The 23,678-nt window shown below is 35.2% G+C and overlaps 1 protein-coding gene across 2 annotated transcripts; it reads left to right on the top strand.

Moving 5' to 3' along the window:
* The first annotated feature begins 3,410 nt into the window (after positions 1–3,410).
* On the top strand, positions 3,411–23,042 carry dync1li2 (dynein, cytoplasmic 1, light intermediate chain 2). 2 transcript variants are annotated; one of them, XM_066713731.1, is made up of 13 exons: positions 3,411–3,548; positions 4,233–4,306; positions 5,196–5,312; positions 6,530–6,760; positions 12,698–12,867; positions 14,539–14,632; positions 14,771–14,906; positions 16,060–16,171; positions 16,255–16,314; positions 17,061–17,102; positions 17,602–17,719; positions 18,401–18,517; positions 19,165–23,042. In XM_066713731.1, exons 1-13 carry the CDS (start codon positions 3,454–3,456, stop codon positions 19,179–19,181), a joined length of 1,383 nt encoding a protein of 460 aa, XP_066569828.1. In that variant the 5' UTR covers positions 3,411–3,453; the 3' UTR covers positions 19,182–23,042. The 2 variants fall into 2 exon arrangements, with proteins under 2 accessions (XP_066569828.1, XP_066569827.1); XM_066713730.1 differs by having other exon boundaries at positions 19,160–23,042.
* The last annotated feature ends 636 nt before the right edge of the window (positions 23,043–23,678 follow it).

Genomic DNA, 23,678 nt, shown 5'->3' with positions numbered 1-23,678 from the left:
CATTTCATATTGACAGTCTCAAGGGAACTCTTGAATGCAACATATGAAGATAGTTATTTCTTGCACAAATTGGTTTTGGAAATGAGTGATAACTTTCTGATGACCCAGTATTTGGAGGAACAATCTCTCTTTGGTTTAATTATTTTACCATGATTTTTTACTTTGAGGGCAATGCCCCCTAGTGCATGATCACTGTAGTTACTTTTAGTCTAGATGACGAATAATACATGATTGCCTGTCACATTTCAAATAAACATAACTTAAGCAATCAAGTAGATTCATTTCACATGGGAAAGGACAACCTGACAACCAAAATAGTGAATTAGGGCAGGGCATGTTAAATGTGCAATGGCTGGTGCATTTCTCCAGGGCTGTCTTAATTTGCTTTGTGCTGTTTTAATAGTACTCTCTGTTGCAGAGAGGTGTGTCGGATGGTCAAGTTTCAGAAACATGTGCGTGAGTCAGAGTTTTGGCATGCCCGCGCTCCCAGGAGAATGTCAGCCATCCACCTTTAGTCTGTAGCCCTGGTAACACAAGGCCATATGGAAGATCCTTTGGGAATCGTGATAATGGGGTACCTCAGCTGTCTACCGCTTTCCAAGCAGACAGCAGCCTGTGGGGGCAGGTGTGCTAAAGTGTCTTTCAATAATCAAAGCACTAATGACAATTGCCATGCAACGCACGCTATCCTTTCTTTGAAAATATGTATTTGAAACTGTTTAATCTTCAAAGAGGACTGCAGTCCATTTTGTCTCCTTTGTTTACTGAGGGCATGTGGTTTTATGCTGATGATATCAATTGACCCATGTACTCCCATTTACTGACCTCCTCTAGTTAGATGCCCATTTTCTTTGGAATAAGATAGTTTTTCAACATCTCTAAAATTTGCTTTAAGTTAATTGTTAAAACGTTGCTAGTTTAATGTTATTCTTGGACTCATAATTGCATGTCTTCAGGGTGGAATGAACATATAGTGGTAACAATTTTGAATTGTGGCTGATTTAAAATGGTTCAGTTATCCCTCAGACGCATTTGTTTCCAGTATAATGACTGGAACACTTCTAACACTGTGGCACTAAAGAGCTCTAAGAACTCCATTTTGATCATGTAGCTGCCTCATGTAGCTATGTTAATGATGTCTCCTTCTGATAAATCATGTTGATTAGGTATATTGAGGCATTATTCAACTTAGTGAACTGCATGTTTACTGACATGTACTGACCAGTGATGATAATGGGAGTAAGCTTTTAGTCCCCAGCTTGTTTACTGCTTGTAAAGTCATTTTACAGTATTACTGAGCTGTACTTTTTTTCTAAAGACTTTACCATAGTATGCCATTACAATGATAAATTGATCGATTGATATTATGCTCAGTGTACCTTAGAAGGCTTGAAAGCAGCATACCTCCTATTAACTGACAGAGATAAACAATCAAAGAAGTAATGTAATGTAATCAAAGTAGTAATAGTATAATTTATGTTAGGAGTAGTAGGCATCAGTAATAGTATGTAGAAGTAAGTAGGTTAGTAGCTGTAGTATAATAGCAGCTATGTTCATGTTCATGATAGTTTATACTTATACTTATTTATAGGTATATGCAAGTATTATTATTATTATTATTATTATTATTATTATTATTATTATTATTATTATTATTATTGACCATACAATTGAAATAGCCCCAAGAGTAATTTAGCTGTTTTTACACGATAACCCCTTTATATAATATGCAAATATGAGCCTAATAAGTGTGGTAGAAAGCAACCAAATATGAGGCATGAAACTTTTGTACCCAACAAGTGTAAATTGCAGTGTGGTGTGCTGTGGTAAAAATCTGTAGGTGTTGCATTGTAAACACATGGTAAATTGTAGTATACTATAGTAAAAACATGATAACATATGGTTAAGTGTACTGTGGTGTAGCATGATAAACACGTGTTAAGCTATAGTGTACCATGGTAAAAATATGGTTTAAAAGTGTAGTGTTGTGTACCATTGTAAAGGCATGGTGAAAATGTGGTAAAATCATGGCTAAATGTGGTACAATAATGTTAAAAAGTAGTAAACACATGGTAAAAATGTGGTAAAATAATGGTTAAAATATGTTAAAATCATTGGAACGTACAGTGTAAAGTAAACAATGTGGTTTAATAAGATAAAGTGCAGTGTGGTGTAGCATTGTAAATATATTTTACAGTAGCCTATACACACAAACACATACGCACAGACCACATGGGAAGAAGACTGCTCTCTTGGCCAACACGACACGCTCCCTGTCTCCTACGAAGGCCACCATTTTTTCCTCAGCCCGGGCAATGGGGTTGGATCCTGTTTCATTCATTCGTTTTTAATCACACGTTACTGGATAATACCTAGTTAGAAAGCAGAGACCAAGAGCTGTCTAGCTGCCTAGCTGACCGTCATTTTCAAGTGTCTGTCTCTCTCTCTTTCATGTCTCCTCTATATCCAAAGAGGATATATTTGTATATTTAGCATATAAATTAATAATTATTGATCTTATCCATAGAAAAAGTATAAGCATACAAGGTATCATAGTGAACCACTGTAGGCAGCTTGGTATGTGTAGCACAAGAACCGTAGGAAGAGCAAGTGTTTATTTGAACCAAATTATTATTATTATTATTATTATTATTATTATTATTATTATTATTATTATTAATAGTAATAATAATTGCAGACTATTGTGTTTTGTTTATACCAAGGTATATATATGTATAATTATTATAATACACGAACATGCAACCAATAAATAAGAAGTCATGCATAACCAGTATTATCTGCTATACATTAACTGAAGCTTGATGTTGGGTCACTTGTCTTGGGAATTAAAACGATTTTACAACCTCACAGAGAAACACGCCTACTACTATTGTATTTCTATTGTAGAGTGCCTACTACTATTATATTTAATTACAAAGACAACAAAAAAATGAATCTGTTAAATCTTTATTCTGTTTTTTGTGATCCTTTCAAAAAAAAAAGAAAAAACGATACACATACTTCATAATCAGCATATTTTATAAAGCTCCATTTGGCGCATATGAGTGAACACACCCATCTGATCCAGTAATCACAGTCCGTTTTGCAGAATCGTTTCTTCTTGTTCACACGGCGAGTCCCGGGCCGCACAGCAGAGGGCCTCAGCGCTCCTCGGACAGGGTGGCTCCTCTGGAAGATGACATCATTCTCATAGAGGAGACGCGTATTGAACCGACAGAGCTGTCTTTTGCATTGCCTGATAGCAATCAAGGCACAATAAATTCTTATTTTTTGAAATACACAAAATTCGTCAAAAAACACTATGTAATCTTCCACGAGTCGTATTTGATCTGGCCCTGCGTGTAGTGCGGAGTCAGTTTGAAACGTGAAAGTGAATTTCGCCGGGGTCCTGAGGCGCCCAGGTGATCCTCTCTTTGTGGCTGCAGAAACAAGATGGCTCCTGTGCTGGAGAAGAAGCTCCTGGGCGCAGCCGGGGCTGGCGACACCCTGGAAATCAGCAACGAGGATGAAGAAGGACAAAACCTATGGCAAGTCCGAGCCTCCCTTTCAAGCGTGGCTGAAATAGTTTGTCCGAAAACGGGCAGTGTGTTGTGAAGCTCTTTCTGCTTTGTCACTCCCGGGTGCATCCTATTTCAAAAATACCGGCCGGGGGTGTTCAGAACTGTAGAGCAAGCAGAAGAGGATTTATTTTAATCAAACATTTCTTAATTCAGTATGTAGGACGTCGTGGATTTTATCGACCCATTAAGGAAAAAATAAGGAAATTATTCGCCATGTGTCTGTACTGTCAAATACTTTGGGATTGGTTTTCCTAGGTGTTGGTCTCTGCCAACGAAGCAGGGGCGTTTTAAGATCACTTTTCTAAATGTGACAATTGTGCCTCTTTAAGATAAGACCGCATTTAAGCATGTATAAAGCGTCAAGGATGTTAGATGTGTTGCGGATGATTGCTTCGGAAGGTTTTCTCTTATGTGATAACCTTATCGCGATATTTGTTATTGTTTTTAACAGCCAAGCCCATTGAACTTGACTGTCTGTTATGTTTAGCTACAAGACCCGTTATATTTTACAGCGTTTTGATGCATGTATATATCATATGAACCTAATAGTAGGCTGTGCGCTTGCTCTGGAACAGGTTTGGAATCGGATCGAATGTAACACAATAATCATTCGAACCGACAATCGATGACAATCCATTCATGGTCTTTCAGGTCTTCTATTCTCAGCGAAGTCTCCACCCGGTCCAGATCCAAGTTACCAACCGGAAAAAATATATTAGTTTTTGGTAAGTGCAAATATGAGCTTGTAAATGATGCATATACTGTTTTGTGAAATGTATTTTCAAATGGACCACTAGCTGTCAATTTTTTTTTTTAAATGTGATTTGCTTTTTAAGGGCGTTCTAGTTTTGAGGTACTATTACAAGATACTCTACTTTTAATTAATCTTTTGGTTTTGTTTCATTAATTTTAAAACTGTTAACGAATAAGAATTAAAATACCCACACTTCGCAGTTTTTATTAGAAACCGTTATTACACTTATTAAATTAAATATTTCTGATACGTTGAAGAACACAGTTTGTCATTATTGTTATTTGTATTAATGTTTCCACCTTCATTATTGGATGGCCATCGTAGTTTTGTATTTGGACATAAAAAATAATCTACTATATATGAAAACTTTATAGTTCTCTGCATGTTTAGAAAGTGAAAGTAGACATGCATACCTGTTTAGATTATTTGCATACAGCATATATTTACAGCCAGTAGGCAAGTGAAGTGTTCAATAATACATTTTCACCTTAACAGGAATACGATGTTGGGGGTGAAAACGTTTGATTGTTGAATAGGAAGATCAGCAGTACTTCCTCATTTTTTGGCATGCTTCTTGGGAATCTAGTGTTTCCACTAATACTGCATAATTGTACATATGAATTCAACCATATATATATATATATATATATATATATATATATATATATATATATATATATATATATTATACATGTGTATATATATATATATATTATACATGTATATATTTATATTTACACACACAAACTAGAAGTGCTTATTTAATTTGGTAAACAGTCCATCAGAGTCATGCTCTGTTTGCTTCAGGGCTGAGAGACCAGATCCTCATGTAGTAATTGTCCTTTGTGTGAATTTTGCAGGAGAAGATGGTTCAGGAAAGACGACGATCATGGCAAAACTCCAAGGAGCAGAACACAATAAGAAAGGGAGGGGGCTTGAGTATTTGTACTTGAGTGTTCATGATGAAGACAGGGATGGTTAGTTACAGTTGGGAATCCTAATTCTTCATTAGCAAAAGTAATATGTTTGATTTTATAGAGTTTAATATAACAACATCTTCCTACATTGACTATATTAAAAGTAATATAACTTAAAAACCCTTTAAAACAATAACAATCAATCTGAGGATTTTAGGTTGTGCGGTCGGGTGGGGAACACCTTGGGTACTCTTAATATAGTACATGAAATCCCATGTTTTTTTATTTAGAAAAGTTTATTAGTGGCAGATAAAATAATTCTACCTACAAAATTAAGCGCTAAATGTTTGTGATGCTTAAGCACTCGATCATCTGAACAGATAATACAATAAAACTTTAATAAGCATTCATAAACAAACTGGAAAACATTACTCTGAATTAGTAAGTAAGCCCAGGCTTAGTGTATTCAGCCAACCTGCCAGCATGCCTGAAACCAATGTTTTTCTTTTCTTTCTCTTTTTTTTTTCAAGATCTTGACTTATCTTTTAATAGTTTTAATCACTTTTACAATTTAGTTATGACCGGAACAAGATTTGTTTAACATAGTTTTAAGAATTCTGAAATTTGGCTTAATAATTAAAAGAAGCATCCAATTAATTAAATATGAAGGATGCAATTGATATATTTTTTTTATATATTACATTGATATGCGTGTATTTCAAGGGATGAAATATGCTTTTATGTGGACTATTGGTTTTAGTAATTGGTTAGATCTTTCCCTTGAGATTACGTTAACTGCTAGGGCTATAAATCAAAGTCCATTCTGCTTTACAGCAAATGACAATTCCATCTAATGCTCTGTTGTAAACTTCTTAATGTTTAATTTGAATACATTATATTGTAGTCTTTAGTTGGTCTTCATGTTTATTGGAAATCTTCCAGGTTCCTTGCATTCAGTGGATGTTTCCAGAAAGACTATGAAAGTGTACACAGTATTCTGCTCAGTACTAAACGGATTGCCGATGAGCTCTTGGTATTGCTTAAGTTTAAGTTTAGAATACATTCTAGAATATCTGTATAGGTAGCCAGAGTGTTTGCCAGAAGAAAAATGTTTTACCATACTGATCCATAAAACAATCATTAATAGTGCCAATGTTTAGTAGTGCAGCAATTCACTGTAAATAGAATACATTCAGAAGTAGTAGTAGTATTACTGTTACTCTGTTGTTTAGCATTTCTCTATCCCTGAGTGATTCCTATCTTTTCACGTGACACAGATCAGACTCGATGTAATGTATGGATTCTGGATGGTGACCTTTACCACAAGGGCCTGCTGAAATTCGCAGTGTCGGGAGAGTCGTTGAAGGACACACTGGCGGTCTTCGTGGCCGACATGTCCAGACCGTGGACCATCATGGAGTCCATACAGAAGTGGTCCAGCGTGCTGCGTGAACACATCGACAAACTCAAGCTCCCGCCAGAGGAGATGAGGGAGATGGAACAGAAAAGTAAGTGCCGTGCTTGGCCTTCTGCTTGGCTATTTTACCAGATCCAAATTGAAATGAAGCCCCTCAATCTTTAACTGCTTCCCACAAGGTGAAGATTGTATGAGTGTTTCTTTTTGTGTGTTTACATTTAGTCTTGCATTTGTTTTTGTGGATAAACTATTGTTGCTTTTGACAAATCTAAGCTTGTAACTGCTCAATAGTCCACAGATTATTTGTGTATCCTGTTATTTTATGTATATAATTATAACAGAATAACAGGCAGCAGGAGCTGTTCAGCAACCTTTATAGTTTTATCCCATAAAGAGCACGATCCTTATGCACTGAATATTACTAGGCCTATATTCTTAATTTGAACAGTTATGGACTATCTGTATTTGAATGTATGAAAAGATAGGCTTTGTCATACCTGTAATCATAGTGCTAATTGAATTTCAGGAGTAACTGTACTCTTTGAGTTCTGCTTTTGTGCTTGCGGTGTGAGTTGCACTTGAAGTTTCAGCCCCAGCCCCAGGTCCATGGTTTATAATTATTAATCTGTTTGAGGAGATTTCTGATAGGTCAGGTAGAAATGTTATTTGAAGAAGCTGCAATTTGTAATTAGCATCTGTAAAGGCCGATGTATGTATATATGAATGGGCGTACTGAGTGGAAAATTATATATGGATAATAACGCAACCATAGACTGTTAAGGTTTAAGTTATGGTGTATTTTATTAGGCTAAGTTATACATTTCAGACTTTTACCGCAGGGGTTGCTCACCCTGTGAGTCCACCTTTGGTGAAATGGTTTTTCACATTACATTGTTTTTGTAATTTAACCAAATTGCTTTCAGAGAGGCAATACTTTCAATCATTTATTTAATTGTTTTTGTATAATTGTATTCTTTGTGTAATGAAAAACTTCCAGAAAGTAGATTACTATACTAATCTGCTGGAGTGATGTCAGTCCTTCAGCCCAAGGGATGACATCACTGTATGCTCTAATTTAGTGATGCCCTGCATTCATGTTGCATTGCATCATGATGCTTCACATATAAAATGTTCAGAATGGATTGGTATCAGGAATTGGGTGCATTTGTTTGTAACATTTAGCCTATTTGATGAAGCCAAATATTCTTAATGATATATACTTAATGATGCAGTCCCACTCTGACATTCTACCCAATGTTCCTGAATGCAAATGTATTTGCAGAAACTTTTGTTTGCTAATTCATTATTTAAAACATTTATAATTATTATAGTAAAACATTTGTTTGCTAATTGAAATAAGCCTGTCCTTTTTGATGTGTTTGTTTAGTTTCTCTTTGATTCTGTTTTATATGGACATAATAACATTGTTAGACAAATAGAAAATGCAGTTATATTTCTTGAATAGTATAATAATACCACTGAATACAAAGTATAATTATTAGGAATATGTTTGCTTGTTGTATGGATTGAGCTCTAAACTAGGCCTAAATGCATTGTATTCTTTGTACAGTGATAACATTTGAGTTACACCTATGTTTGTTTTGTATTCAGATGGGTTTAGTTTAACACATAGAAACTTAACAGAACTCCTTGCAGGTAATCTTATTCTTCGATGTTTGATAGAGAACATTTATTAGGTTGACAATCTCATAACGGTTACCTATTTTTGTACTTTTTAGTACAATCATTTCATACCATATTATATTCTTAGAAAGGATGATAAAAGTACATAGCCTAATATTCTGGCCAGTGTTTGCATTACAGTGTAAGGCCTGTACAGAAAGTCAGTATGAATGCTGATTTTGATTGTATGTTTCATTGCTTTTAATGAACTAAAAACAATTGTCCATGTCTTAATTAAAATCAATATCAATCATATCAGCCTATATTGATCCACTGCTGCATGAACGTCTATACATATTCACATTACTGCAAATTCAGAAATATTTTCCTGCAGTGTTATTAGTTACTCTCATGAGGTTTTCTGCTGACTGCAATGGTTAGGTTAAAGTGTGTGCTTGTTGCACATGTGAACTGAAAAATCTGTTTAATTCAGAAAAATACTACATACTAGTCTAATTATAAAATCAGTATTATTTTCAGTGATGTGCTTTAATTACAGAAACAATTGCTTTTGACAAAGGACATTCTTCAATATTTAGAGCACAATTTAAAATGTTTCTGTTCTACGGTCGAAGAAGTTAATGCATCTTTTGAAGAAGTTTCTCTTAAATAGACAATCGTGTGGTTTAACACTGTTTTGCTCTGCTCTAATCTCTTAAACTCATCTAATACTTTAGCTTGCTTGGTTAGATTAATAAACATGAGAAAATCAAAGGGTGTGTCTTAGGGCTGGGCGGTGTACCGTAGAACACAATATACTGGTATTCATTTACAGACCGGTTTGGACTTTTACTATACCTTCATATCTGTATTTTAAAGTTTTCTGTGCTAAATTGAATAATTTGCTAATTATGGTGTCATTCAGTCATAGCATTCAGCTACCAATAAGCTTGATTGTGTTAGCATATCCCACAACTTGCTGCGCCGGCTGCTTGAGACTGTGCTGTCTGACATGAGACACATCTAATCAAAGAACCCAGATTAATGTTCGTGTAGCCCAAATTTCCGCAGATCTGCATGGCTCCACCAATGGTATCAGTTGGATCCTGCAGATCTGCGCAACAAGAATGCGACCACCTTTCTTCACAAACCTTCAGAAATCAATGTAATTGGATGACTTAATTTATTTTTATATTATTTTAGTTTTTATTTAAAAAAATTGAATTGCCAATCTATTTAACAACTTAATTATTGTGCATCATAGATTTATATTTTTTTAAATAATTGATGTAATTAATAAAGGATTGACAATGCTAAAGTGTCAATCTAGAATTCTATGGTTTTGACAGTGCTGTTCACAGCTTAATTGTGTAAGGAAAGTTGACATTCACCTCTGCAAACAAGGGGGCAGTAGTGGTTTTCATTCAGCTTAACACATCCCTCTTGATTTCTGCATAATCTTTTGTCTCGCAGACACATCTCGCCTCCTGCAGCAGCTTATCAGCTGCGCAGATTTCTGTGGCTGGGGCTTAGTGGCATCAAGCAGAAACACTCCAAGAACACGCATCTCTTTTCCATGTGTATTGCTTGTTGACATAAACAAACGTAATCAATGTACAATGAATGAAGACGAGATGGAGAGTAGTGTGGGTGAAACTTCACAGCAAAGTGACCCCAGTGAATCTGCCCTGAAGAAAGGTGTGTCGTTGATAGTGTAGACATGATTTGGTTTAAAGACAATGGACACAGAACAGGGAAACGTAATTCAATTATTTTTGCTTTATGAACAGTATAAAATGGCCATTCAAAAATACCATCATACCGTCAAAAATGTGAAAAATACCATGATACTGTATTTTGGCCATATCACCCAGCCCTAGTGTGCCTTGCAGTTTTAAGCACCAGAGTTAATTAATACTAACTGGTTTTAGACACACTCATTTGTAGAGGCAGTATTGTATGTTTGCTTCATTAAGGCTAATGAAGCAGGGCTTGTTTTAGCATCAGAAAAACTGTCACTGTTGCTTTTGGGAATAATCCAAAATTGTAGCTGTTGGTTAATTTAAGTAGGCAAAAGACAAATTCTTACGGATATGTCTCTATATCCCTCCCACTTGCTACATTGCAAGTACTATTTAAATAGAACAGAAACACATGTTGTATGCAAATATAACAATGGAAATACATGGTTTTACAATATTACTTTCAGTAGCACACTCATGGTTTACAACATACAAACATGCATAATTTACGATGGCAGTAAGATTGTAATCCCAGTTTTTATATTAGTATTACATTTATTTATAATAGTGTCTTTAAAACATCACTGTACTTATAAGGATACATGATCCAAATATATAGTCTTTATACAGTATTTATATAATACACATTTATAATTGCTAGTTTGTTTACACTGAGCTTAATCGATGAGTCTGTGTGAGTCCTGATTCCTGTTGGCCATAGTTAGTACATATCGCTGTTTAGAACAAACCATAATCCCACCATACTCCAGTGGCCTTTGAATTGGAGGGGCCTGCGTTACAGGGGAGATGCAGCTCATTCAGAGAACAGGAACACAAGTGACCTTCCCAGTCACTGCTGCATTCCTAAGGCACTCGTTCTCATGAAGCTGAACTGTAATTAAATTCTTCAAATAACCACAGCCCTACTGTTCTCCTGAATAAGTGGTGAAATGCAATTGTTGTGTAGGAAAGCTCACCAGGGACATCAGGTAGCTTTTCATCTTGAGCACAATATCTAACGGCAATCCAAGCTGTTTGGATCAAATTAAAGATAAATGAAAGTGTGTAAGTTCACCAGTTTCTTTCTTTCCTGTCTGTGCTAAGAGTACAAGCATAGAACTGATATCATTCTCTAAATATAGGCCATGCTGGCAGCACATAATAAAAATAACATCCAAAGAGGACAGTGGGACAGAAGTCTATGTATGTCTGATTTAAATGGTGCCTAGTTGTTTTGCTACTGATGGCTGTTTTTCTTATCACTGGTCTGTGTTGTCTTTTATTATTATTAAGAAACTTTTTTTTGTAACACTTTACATGCTTATTGCATTTAGAAAACATGCTGTTAAGAAACCACAGGTTTTTATTGAATGAATAAGCAGAATTGGACAGTGAATTACATTTCACAAATAATTTCCCTGAAGCACTGCAGCAGAGATCTGCAGGAGCTGGTGTCAGGTCTGCTTACATCAAATTGAAGTATTTGTCAAACGAGCCGCTAGTTGGACTGTTTGTGTGCAGAGAGATTGGACAAATGCAGTAAGTATTCTGCAGAGCTTTTTGTACTGGAAATCATAATCCCATATCCCTAAGATGAGGCCTAAATTGATTTTTCTATTTTTCTTTACAAAGAAATTAGACCAGTGAACTTTTTTTTTCTTTCCTTCTCTCTCAGTTCCTATATCTAGGCTCACAATTTGCATGCAAGCTTTCATAGGGTGGGGTTAACTAGAAACAAGCATGTTCAGTTATACAACCTGCTTAATGTTAAATCCCTCAGATGGGCCGAATCCAGTACCTTGGGGAAATACCTAGAAGCCAGACACCTTAACTAATAGAAGTATGCCAATTTTTTTTCCAATTAATTGTGTGTGTGTGTGTGTGTGTGTGTAGATTTTAAAATCTGATAGAAGGGTGCTTTCTGTTGTTTCATACATTAATACATTTAATGCTGTTGATGTTTTTTTTGTTTTATTTTTTTTATTTAAATATGTCTTCCCACCACAAAATGTTTTCAAATTTCTACATGTATTTTACTTAGCATATAAAACCTACTGGCTTGAGAGAGCGGAATACATTACATTTTAGTTTGTTTTGGTAAAGAACTCGGAACAGATGCATTCCCTTTAAAACTTTTAAAATATTCAACCTTAAAATACTTAATATTGTGAAAGCTTATGCTTCTCTAATGATAGTCTTGTCTGTGCATGCCTGTGATTCAAGCTTTAAAAATTAAACTTTGATGTGAAACCCCTAAGCAAGTTTCTGTTCCTTAAGTATTTGGCTCCACTGGGTTTTAATTGGCTGTAATGGGTGCTGGTTTGTATGACTGTACAGTTTGTGGTAGTTCACTACTGTACAATAAGGAAACCCAGCCGGACTCCATACATCAGGGGTTTTAAAGTGTTAATTGGATAAAATACAGACCTGGAGAGTTAGCCTTTTAAAGAAAAAAGAAACAACTTTAAGTGTGTTTCTCTGAATAATCCTTAATTCCAAAGCATAAACATAATTTTTAAACCGGCTTGCAGTATTTGAACTTGTTCCTGTAAAAGTTGTAATGTGTTTTGTAAATACTGAGATTATTCCCCTCCGTTTTAGTGTAAGGTGCGTCAGGTACGTTATCCAGCTGTGACTGACGCTGCCTTTGTTTGTTCTCACAGTGGTGAAGGACTTCCAGGAGTACACAGAGCCAGAGGAAGCCACGCAGAGCTCTCCTCAGAGGCGAGGGACTGCAGCGTCCGGTACAGAGGACGAGGGGGTTGTCCTGCCACTGGGAGACAATGTACTCACACACAACCTGGGCATTCCAGTACTAATAGTTTGCACAAAGGTAAACAGAACTGGGATGCTTTTCAAGATGTGTATAATTCACATATTCATTCATATTTTTTATTTAGCCCCATGATAATTTTAAAAACTTAATGCAGTTTCCCCAACTAAATATATATGACATACTGTATTGAAATATCCTCAAAAACCACTACGAATGGTTTGTTGTTTTTTTTAATATATTTAATGCTAAGGGCTTTTTCAGCAAACTAACAGATTAGCTGCTTCCTGACACACTGCTTTAGGGATGTTTTTTCTTTAGAAATGCATATCAGTGAAGCTTTGCAGGAATGATAAGTGTTCACCATTACTCTTTTGAAAAAGGCTTGTTCTGTATATATCACACTGTGTGCTTCTGTGTAAATCTAAGTCTGTCAGACCAGCCTGATAATCCCAAATTCTGACAGCAGATTGACCCAAAAGACATAAAAGGGGACTACAGTAAGACTTCTGCTGTACACTGGGCTTTTATTGGGTAGCATGTGATGGCAAAGAGATTTGAATCCTGCAGCTCATAACTACAATTAATTGGGGCTCGTGCTTGTTGTCAGATTTTCAGTTTCTAGTCATGTTGCTCTAAGTTTTGCCCAAGAGGCATCTTTTAAAGGCGATGAATACTCTTCATTATTTAGTGTTCTGTTCTTATCGAAAAGCAGCTGGTATACCAACATCAAAACAACTGAATTTCATTTTGGGTCTCACATGGTTTACATGAAGTCAGATTCAATGCTTCCATTTTTAAAAGATGTTTTGAAAACAGTTTCTCTCTGTTTGGGAAGGTTAAATTGGGCATAGCGCTGTTACAAGATTGTTTCTCATAGTTCAGTACTTGTGAAGCTGATTTAGCAGGTTCTTACAGTATACTAATCTGTATACTTTTTTGTTTAGTATTTAAACCATAGATACTGTTTTCTGAAACTTCTGTTTTCAGTTCATTTGCTCTTAGTTATTTTACTGACAATTGGAGGACGGAGCCTACATTCATTACATATTGAAAATTATGGGTGACATTTGTTGTCTCGGCTGTTTTCATGTTGCTAAATACAAAATGTAGGTGATTCATATTGCAGATGCATATAGACTGCTGTCTTCCAAGACCCAGTTATGAAGGCCATTACACTCAGTGGAAGAATTCCAATTTATTATTATGCCCATCAAAATGCTATTACACATCTGCAGTCACAAGCATCTGACTAACAGAATACACTGCTAATATCAGACAGATTGCCAGAAGAGGTAAAATGAGTAGTTCACTGCAAGATGAGTGCTGAAAATATGTAGGCTGTAGTACTCTACAAAATGTATTAATTGTAATTAAAAACAAAATAAATCCTGTCCAAACTAGGGAAAATATTATGTTGGGCATATATGTTCCTTATATGATTTCAATTTATTAGAAGTTTGCATCATGTTGACTGCTGATGACCATATTCCACTTCCTAGGTTATTGCCATTTTTAATTCCAGGAAGTCTCACTGCATTCCCTGAGTCATGCACTGCTGTCTGAGATGTTTGTGTGGTTTAGGTTTCCACCTTGTGGTCAGTATGAGGTAGTGTGCGTCTGTGTCACTGGGTGGTGCCTCTTGTTCCTTAAGTTGACTAAGCATGTGCACTCAAGTTATACCACTCCAAGATAGTGATTAATTTTTTTTTTTTCAATCTCTGTTGACAGTGTGATGCAGTAAGTGTGCTGGAGAAAGAGCATGACTACAGAGAGGAGCACTTTGATTTCATCCAGTCACACATCCGACGGTTTTGCTTACAGTGTATCCTTTTCCTTGTGGAAACCATAGTTAATTTTGACTTACTTATTTTCAAGGAGGCAATATGCTACCGTCCAACTTTGATAACATACATAGATATGCATTTAGTCCTATTCCCTTTTCCTTAAGCAAAACCCTCAGATGGAGCTGCCTTGATTTACACGTCAGTCAAAGAAGAGAAGAACTTGGACCTTCTGTATAAATACATTGTACACAAAATGTATGACTTCCAGTTTACCACACCTGCCTTAGTGGTGGAGAAAGATGCTGTTTTCATGTAAGTACCCTTATTGTTACTCGGAATGACATACTGTGAGATTTCATATGAGATGATGTCTAAAGATAGTCTCAGGAAAAAAAAGTGAGTGAGTCACTAAATGTTTTTTTTTTAATTAACAGTAAATAATCAGAAGTGAGCAATCACTTTGATGCAATACAATTCCACTCAAGGCATAGGCTTTGATAAAACACTAGCAGTAAAAGATTTTAAGATTTAATAACATTAACTTAATCATTTTCAGCACATTAACTATTTTTTAGGTTATACAGGAAACATGTAAACATAAGCCATTAAAAAAAAGTCAACAGCAATGTTGTAACTCATTTATGACATCAAGTCAATTAACATTTCAACAGATTACAAAGTATATTGAATGTTTTGATATAACATTTTAAATATATAGGAATTATGCTATTTTTGAACTAGGATTTTTATATTCTCTTAACATGCAAATGGCTTCATGGCATAAATTAAAAATAAAAACGACAATAATAACCATGTTGCCATCTTGTTATTTACATCCATCCACACAGCCAAAATTTGCATTAAAACTGCAGACATAATGTTATTGTGTTGTACAACATGACAATGTAAATGTGATGCCTACATGCTCAAGAATACTCCTAGAAACAATAAATAACAATACACCAGTGATCGAAAAGGTCAAATTATCATTATTTTAGGAGAGACTTACTAAACTTTCTGCACAGCCTGGGGGTCCTTCATAATCTTCTGAATGATGCAATGTTCGTCACATGGCTAGCAAAATGCATTCTGATATAAAAATGCTCCTGAAAGTCTGTGACAGTGGAAGAAATCCCAATATAGGGACAAACGTTTTTGCAATATTTTTGTACATTAATGCAAACACTCACACAATTATGCCCAACTGTTAGATCTAAGGTTTTATAGTTGTTTTTGTAACATTTTTGATTTTAGGTGTGGACAGTTATCCGATGACATTTTGTATGATTGGAGATTAATAGCTCCTAAAATTTTAAATATTCATGAAAAATACTCCTATCAGTGAATAAAGACAGGAGTGCTGAGACATATTCAGTTTTAATAACAAATAAATAAATGTAATATGCTTGGGACACCAAAATGCATGCGTCACATCGTTGACCCATATACGTTTAATCTTCCATAGTCCATCTGGTTGGGACAATGAAAAGAAAATTGCTATTGTACATGAAAATCTCACAACGGTGAAACCTGAAGATCCCTTTGAAGACTTTATCATGAAACCTCCTGTACGAAAGGTAAGGTATATTATTAGTAAGCACTATGTATTTATGAAAATATATTTTCTAAATCTCTAACTTTCAAATGTGTCTTTACACAGCTGGTACATGACAAAGAAGTTGCTGCAGAAGATGAGCAGGTTTTCCTAATGAAACAGCAGGTGAGAAACTGTCAGATTAGACGAGTACATTGCACTTTATCTGAAAGCACAGTCTCTTCGCTTAATGTTTTAGCAGGGACTGCCAGAGGAATGTTATAATAACTTCAGAGGATTATTCAGAATAACAAACTTAATGCAAAGTCTTGTTTTTACTCTTGATTTTAAAGATTGGATGAGGCTTAAAGATTAGATGGGTCAATTACATCTTTATTAGGTTTTGCCAAGCTTCAAAGCAGGTTTTGCAAGACTTGTTCACATTGGCAGAAGAAAGATCTGGTAAACTCAGTTTGAGATTTAACTGGTAAACAGTAAATGCAGGCACATCATGTGCTTCTGCCTCAGGGCACAATACAGAAGGCAAGGCGTTTTAATCACTCCCCATAAAATGAGCTATGAAGATCCTCTGAGGGTTTTTTGTTTTTCCTTCAAAAACACAAGAGAATTATTAGATTCAACAAAGTATTTCGTTATCCTAAAAGATATGAAAGCTTCAAATGTCATTAGTTATTCAGTAATACATCTCTAATATGAGAACTATTTGAGAGGTAATCATGACAATAATTAATGTGAGAGGGAGGTATATGTGTGTATATAGATTATTAGTATTGTTACATTATTCACAAGACCTAGATGGAGCTTGTATTCTCATTTATTCATATCTAGTGTTTTTATTTTGACACGTGTCTTTGTATACCCTCTCATCCTAAGCAGCTGTATCTTCATATTTATTTTTGTTTTTGTCATAGTCATTGTTAGCCAAGCAGCCTGCTACACCAACAAGAGGAACGGTAAGTCTTATTTCTGTGACCGCTCCCTTCTAACAGATTGTTTCAGTGATTGGAAATGGCGCTGTAATACCATGCCTTCCTAATCAGCTATTTGGTTACCCTCTCTTTTTTTTTTTTTTTTTGTTAAATCCAAAGTTTGGGGCATATTTACTTGTCTGTTTCCATGTGTAGAGTCACAATCCATTCTTTCTTCCATTTTTGTAATTTGTTGTATTAGATCTGTCCATTCACCCTGGGAATGTACTACCTTTTTAGCAGAACTGATTGTGGATTTTCTTTTCCTAATGAAGATTGCACTACTATATGAATGTTGCTGATAGAACACATCAGCCTTGTGAATCGTATGTTTGTACTGCTTGTGTTGTATGGTTGATACATTTAATTTTAATTTTAATTTTAACTATTTTCTTCTGCATGTGGTCTTTAAATCAGTACAAGCTGAACAGCAGAGTGTGAGTTGCAGTGTCTTTGTGTGTGAGCTCTGATTATTCTCTTGAAGGAATCTCCGGCACGCGCTCCATCTGGGTCCCCCCGGCCCACAAGCCGCACTGGTCCTGCCAACGTGGCCAGCGTGTCGCCCATGACCGCAGTCAAGAAACCTGACCCAAACATGAAAGGTAGATTATAGAGGAAAAGTTCAAATTTTCCTGTACTGACATACATGGTTTGTTTGTTTTTCTTCCTGACACCCTCTAGGCCCTGTCTAGTTAATAACTGCCAACTTCCTGCCTCAGAATCCCAAACTGTATGTTTCCTTTTATTGAGCTTTGAAGTCCTGTTGACCTGAGGTGTCCACAGAGGAAGAATTCCTACCTCTGAAGCTTAAGCCAATTTGCAAATAGATAGCTGGATAGATGTAAAAGGAATGCCTGAATTCGATATCTAATGTACAGTATAGATTTGATTGCCCTGTAATTTGATAATAGTCCCAGCAAAATTTAAAGTGAGCAGAATAGTGATGAATAACATTTATAAATGTGCCATTTCAGCTGTTGGTGTGTGATGTGGTGTAGGTTGACTAATACCTCATGCACGAATTGTTTGCAGTCTGATTACTTCTAAGCACTGCCACCTTGTGGTATTCCAAATTTGTCAATTAATCTTTGTGAAAGACTTGCAAATTAATGATATAACAATGAATTTAACAACACCTGCAAAGGCAACATTTCCTGTGTTTCAGAAAGCATTTTGAAGGGTCCTTACTTTCATATTGAGAGAGAAGTGTAGGTTACGAAAGATAACCATCTTAAATTTTTCCAGTTACAGCCATTTATCTCTCTTTGTGCTCTATTTTCTAGGTGCTGCAGCAAATGAGGGTGTCCTGGCAAACTTCTTTAACAGCCTATTGAGTAAAAAGACAGGATCTCCTGGGAGCCCCGGAGCTGGGGGTGTGCAGAGCTCAGCCAAGAAAGCAGGTATGGACTCGAGCTGGCTCCCATACAGCTCCCACACTGCTAATAGTTTCTTGTGGTTTCCTTTGGACCAAGCCGTGGTCTGGAGAGGTATTCCTTGAGCCTTTCAGGAATGAGCTTGGCTCACTCCACATTGGGGAAGAGATCCAACCCTGAGCAATTAGGAATTTATGAAAACTATCTGCACGGACCAGCTGGGGTTATATTTCAGTTACAACAAATAAAATGAATGCTTGAAAACTGGCTAAATGTGGCATGCTTTTGTTTTGTTTAAATTCTCATTCAAGCATTTTTAAACTCCTGTACTACCTGCATTATTGAGTCATGAATACATTTAATTGATATGAATAACCCAGTTTATTTCAATATTGACTTATTCAATTGAAGCTGTGAACTGCATGTAAGCATCCTTTAATTCTAAGGTTGTTGCTTTTTAAGCCTGAAAAGAGAATGGAAATGCTGAGCAGTAATTATACATGCATTTATCCTTCACTGTTTTACATTACAGTATAGTATAGTAGTACCTGGTCTAGCATGCACTTTGCATTTCCCTATACATGTGTAGAACATCAGTCCTCATCACTTTTATTAACCCTCAGAAGCTACATAAAATTACTGTTTGTTGGTCTTCTGTTTTTTTTCAAGGGCAGAAGCCGGTTTTGACTGATGTTCAGGCAGAGTTGGACAGAATGACTCGCAAACCAGACTCCATGGTAACGGCCAACAACACATCACCAACGGAGAATGAAGCCTGAAAACACCTACAGCATTGTCCATGAACACACTTAAAAAAAAAAAAAAAAAAAAAAAAACACATACACACAATACAAATATGACCAAATTTCAACTGTGCAAACCAGTCAAGAAAAAAAAAAAAGACCATGATTTTGTCTAACGTGGCAACATGCTATCAGGTTTATTTTTGTTTTGGGTTGGTTTTTTGTTTGTTTTTGGAAAGTGGGGATGATGTTGGGAGTTGCAATTGAGGGCGTACGTTAATTTTTACAGGCATGTCAGGTTAAATAACATAAAGCACTTCCTGAAAGGCAGCAAAATCCCCCATGTCTCAGAGCTTTGTTTTAGTTTTGGTCAATCGTCTCTCTCCTCCCTGTTTAATGAATGGACCAGAGAAGTTTTTGCTTCTTGTTCGACAGATTGTTCGACAGTGTGAAAGGAAAACTAATACTAGAATATTGTAAAACTAAAAATGACAACAAAATGCCTGAATATTTTCAGTTAAATTAAAAATACTTGTGAAGTCTTCAGTATGTAAAGAATTACCTTTTATGTATCCTGTGATACTCTGTGATACTGATGTATTTATATATAAATCCAACCTTTTTATTTTCTTTATTTCACTAAAATGTTTTAAAAATCTATATATAGCTACTTGACTAATGTAAAAGTCCATTAACTTCATGACACTAATGTGGCAAATAAACAGATTGGCTGATAGTACACAAGGATATGCTGTATAAAAAATAAAAAAAAGACAAGAAAAGTGAAGGCATATTTTTATGGATTCTGTAAATATAAGCAAGGGATTGCAATATAAGCTTCAGTTGCTTGTGTATAGAACTAAATAAAACAAAGAATAGCAAAAATCATGAAATATTTCAGGAAAGGAGAAATTTTTGTTTTTTTTATCTTTAGGATGCATTAAAAAATTAATTTGGCTTTGGATGGGGGATCTTATCTGCTATAACTACAAGTGCCTGGCACAGCTTACTGTAAGTGTCATAGTAGAGGTGCTTGACAAAAAAGAAAAATGTGTACTGTAGTACAAACGGTCACTTTTTTCTGGTTCTGTTTTCAGATTTTTCTTTTTTTGTTTTGTGATTTTGTACTTAAATTCTGTGCTCTTTGCTTAAATTTACTTTCTACAAAATTAGCTGATAGCTGAGGCCTGGCTGAAATCATTTGATTCCTTATTAGGCAGCATGCCTTTTTTTTAAATGTAGTGAAGTCACCTGTAAAGTATTTACAAAGTTTTAGCGTCCATATAAGTTATTGCTGAGGTAAAGGCGGACTGCTAAGTAGTCGATGGGTTTGAACAACTTTGGGATGTGAGGAACACCATGTGTGCTTAAATCAAAGAGCACTAATTACAACCTATTGTGTGGCCAAATTATGTGAAAGTTGTTGACAATGAGATCCTTCGAGAGAAATGGTTTCTGTATGGAGTTTCTACAATGAAAACACCCCTTTTGTAATTATTTGCAAGTACTGCTATATCATGTTTATTGCTAAACATTCCCCTTTCTGCATGGTATAGTAACTGCAAACTCTGCCCCACTTCAGAAAGTAATATCATCTGCAGTTTAGTTTTCATAGGACAGACATGATCTTTTCAAATAGATACTTTATTTGCCTTCAATTTAAACTTCACTGTTTGACAAGCCTTTTAGCCTCCCTGTTCTTTTTCTCAGGATGGATACTTGTTTAGATATCATTTTGCCTGAGTCTACAGTAAGTGGGCAAGTAATATATTGGTCTTTAAATGAGCAATGTATTTATTTCTCTTAATTTACTAGATGGCTAGTATTATATCAACATTGACACTGTAAAATATCACATTATTTGTTAGGGATTACATAAATATAATACCAGATGTGATGGTATTGGTTTTTACATAATTTTTTCACATTGTTTGGGGGGTTGGAAAAAATGTCTAATGGATGTTTTATCAGGAATGACATCACTAAAAGTAGATTCTCCTTGTACAGCCAACATAGCAAAGTAAATGTAGGTATATAATTTGATCCCATCCCTCTGTCCATTTACCAATTCCTCGAACTGGATTGTAACCTGTACTATGATGGAAGAGGATAGTAGAGCAGCTAAGTGCTTTCTAATAAAAGGAAGATAGCGAAAATTGAAAACCAGAACCAAAGACGTAGAATCTGTATATTCTGTCTTTATAGAATATTCTCCCATCTATTTAGCAGATGAAATTGCACCAGTCAAGACCTGGAGTACCCATCATTCCAAAATAGATTCTGTGGTTACTGAAGTGGCACATGTATTTAGTTCTTAAACACTAGCAGTGTTTAATTCTGTGTAATATTGCTCTTTAAGGGAAAACCACAAGTCAAATTGTGCGGAGTCTACTTTCTGTTGCATGAACTAATTTGTTGTACAAAAAAAAAAAAAAAATGGTCTGGATCTATAATATTGCAAATGGTAAGCAGTTATATTTACCACTGACGCTGGGCATATCTTAGCATCTAATATATGAAGGCTGTGGCTTCAATTCGAAGCACAGTATTTACTTGTATTTTAAATGAGCAGTCTCTTATCAGGAAAGCACTTGTAATAACATACCCCAGATGTTATTGTTGAAACATTTCTTTACATTTATAAATGTATATGCAGTGAATATCTTATCAGTAAATTCCTCCTGCTCTCAATGTTTACCTAATGAATAACCTGGTGTTATGTGCATATTATTTAATTAGATTCAATAATGGGTTATTTTTTTATTGAACTGTTTCTATAGCAGCCTAGATAACTGGAGTTTTAGCTGGTTAAGCCTCATTTAATCTGTCCTTTTGAAAATGTTAAGAAATGAATCTGTTTGCTAGGGATCATACGTCTGTTTTGGGATTTTTTTTATTATTTCTTTTTTTTATTATAAAGGTCCTGCCGTCCCAGCATTATTTTAGTTTTATTTGAAATGAGGGGGTGCTCCTAGTTCTTCAGTGGTTAAACTGTATTTATAAACCACTCCATTACAACACATTACCATTGTCCAACCAGCTTTAGCACATTGCATGGTTTGGTTACTGGCGTTTGCAAGCATTGGAAACCAAAGTGCAAAAAACTGTTATAACAGCCTTGAAATTCTTTATATAGGACAGATAATCTGCAGGGTTGTAATTGCACAGTAGACAGGAGTTGGCTCTGAAATAACTACAGCTGTCCGTAGTAAGATTCTGTTCTTTTATTTAACAAAAGTATATTCTTTCCGAGGGAAAGAGTAGTATTAGATAAAGATCTGGCTACTACAAAGAAAGTTGTATGTTTAGGCTGAAACATCAAATTAAAATTTACATGCTGCTTGAATTCAAATTTGCACTTTTTTTAATTGGCTTTGTAAAAAAAAAAAAAAATGTAACGAACAGACTTTGTAAAGAATTGTATTTAATTTTAAATGTTAAAAGTGACTGCTCTGTACATCATAACCCTAACAATATACATAAATCCTTGTTTAAAAAAAAAAAAAACTGAAAGAAAAAAAAAACTTTAGCTTACAGTCCTTTTATACAGGATTCCAATTTCCTTTTTTAAGAAACTACACTTAGGACTGCAAATGTATCCTGAACATATAAAAATAGTCTGATTGTATGGCTTTAACCAGATGCAGTATGCAGTCATGTGGAATCTCGCTTTTAGTGCCGGCAAAGATAAGAACATGTGTCTTTAAGTACTGGCTTCAATAAACATGAATCCAGACTACATTCACCATTGTTTGTCCTTCTTTTGAGGTGCAGCTTAATCTGTTCAATAAAGTTGTTCTTCACACTGATTGTATGGGTAACTTTTCACTCCTCTCTGTACATATTTGTATGTATTGTCTTGGGAAAGGGGGACAATGGGGGTCAATATGGGTTTGCTGAATACATTGCCATTTTCTGTGAGTTGTACTACAAATCACCAAAAAACACTTAATATTGAAACCAAGAGATAATTAATGCAGATGCATTCATATTTTACTTACTTACATTAAGGTGTAAAAATGTATATTTTTCACTTCAATTTCACAAGCCAAGGTTAACAATCTATGTCAATTAGAATGCAGCAGGGGTAACCAAAAGTTATGAACACACTTCCTAACAAATCCAAACCCCTCTATAGTGTAATTAGTTTAAGGTAATCAATGTAGAGAATTTATGCAGCTTTAATACAATTTGGGTTGGGTTCAACAGCAGGGTTTTCTCTATAGGAATGTCTACAATTCCTCAAATCACTGGTAAGTAAACCAAAAAATCATTTAATATGAAGAACACTGTAAGAAGAAAATGTGGACAGTATATATATATATATAAAAAAAAATGTATATGTATACATAAATGTATATAATACATTTATATGTGCACAATGTATATATTAATCCAAATATTTTAATTTTATTATTTCGAATGCTTGGGATTGAAATGCATTT

Source organism: Amia ocellicauda, chromosome 9 (assembly GCF_036373705.1).
Source record: "Amia ocellicauda isolate fAmiCal2 chromosome 9, fAmiCal2.hap1, whole genome shotgun sequence".
NCBI lineage: Eukaryota > Metazoa > Chordata > Actinopteri > Amiiformes > Amiidae > Amia > Amia ocellicauda.
Note: the sequence above shows the minus strand (reverse complement) of the source record. Positions and strands in the feature narration are given on the sequence as shown.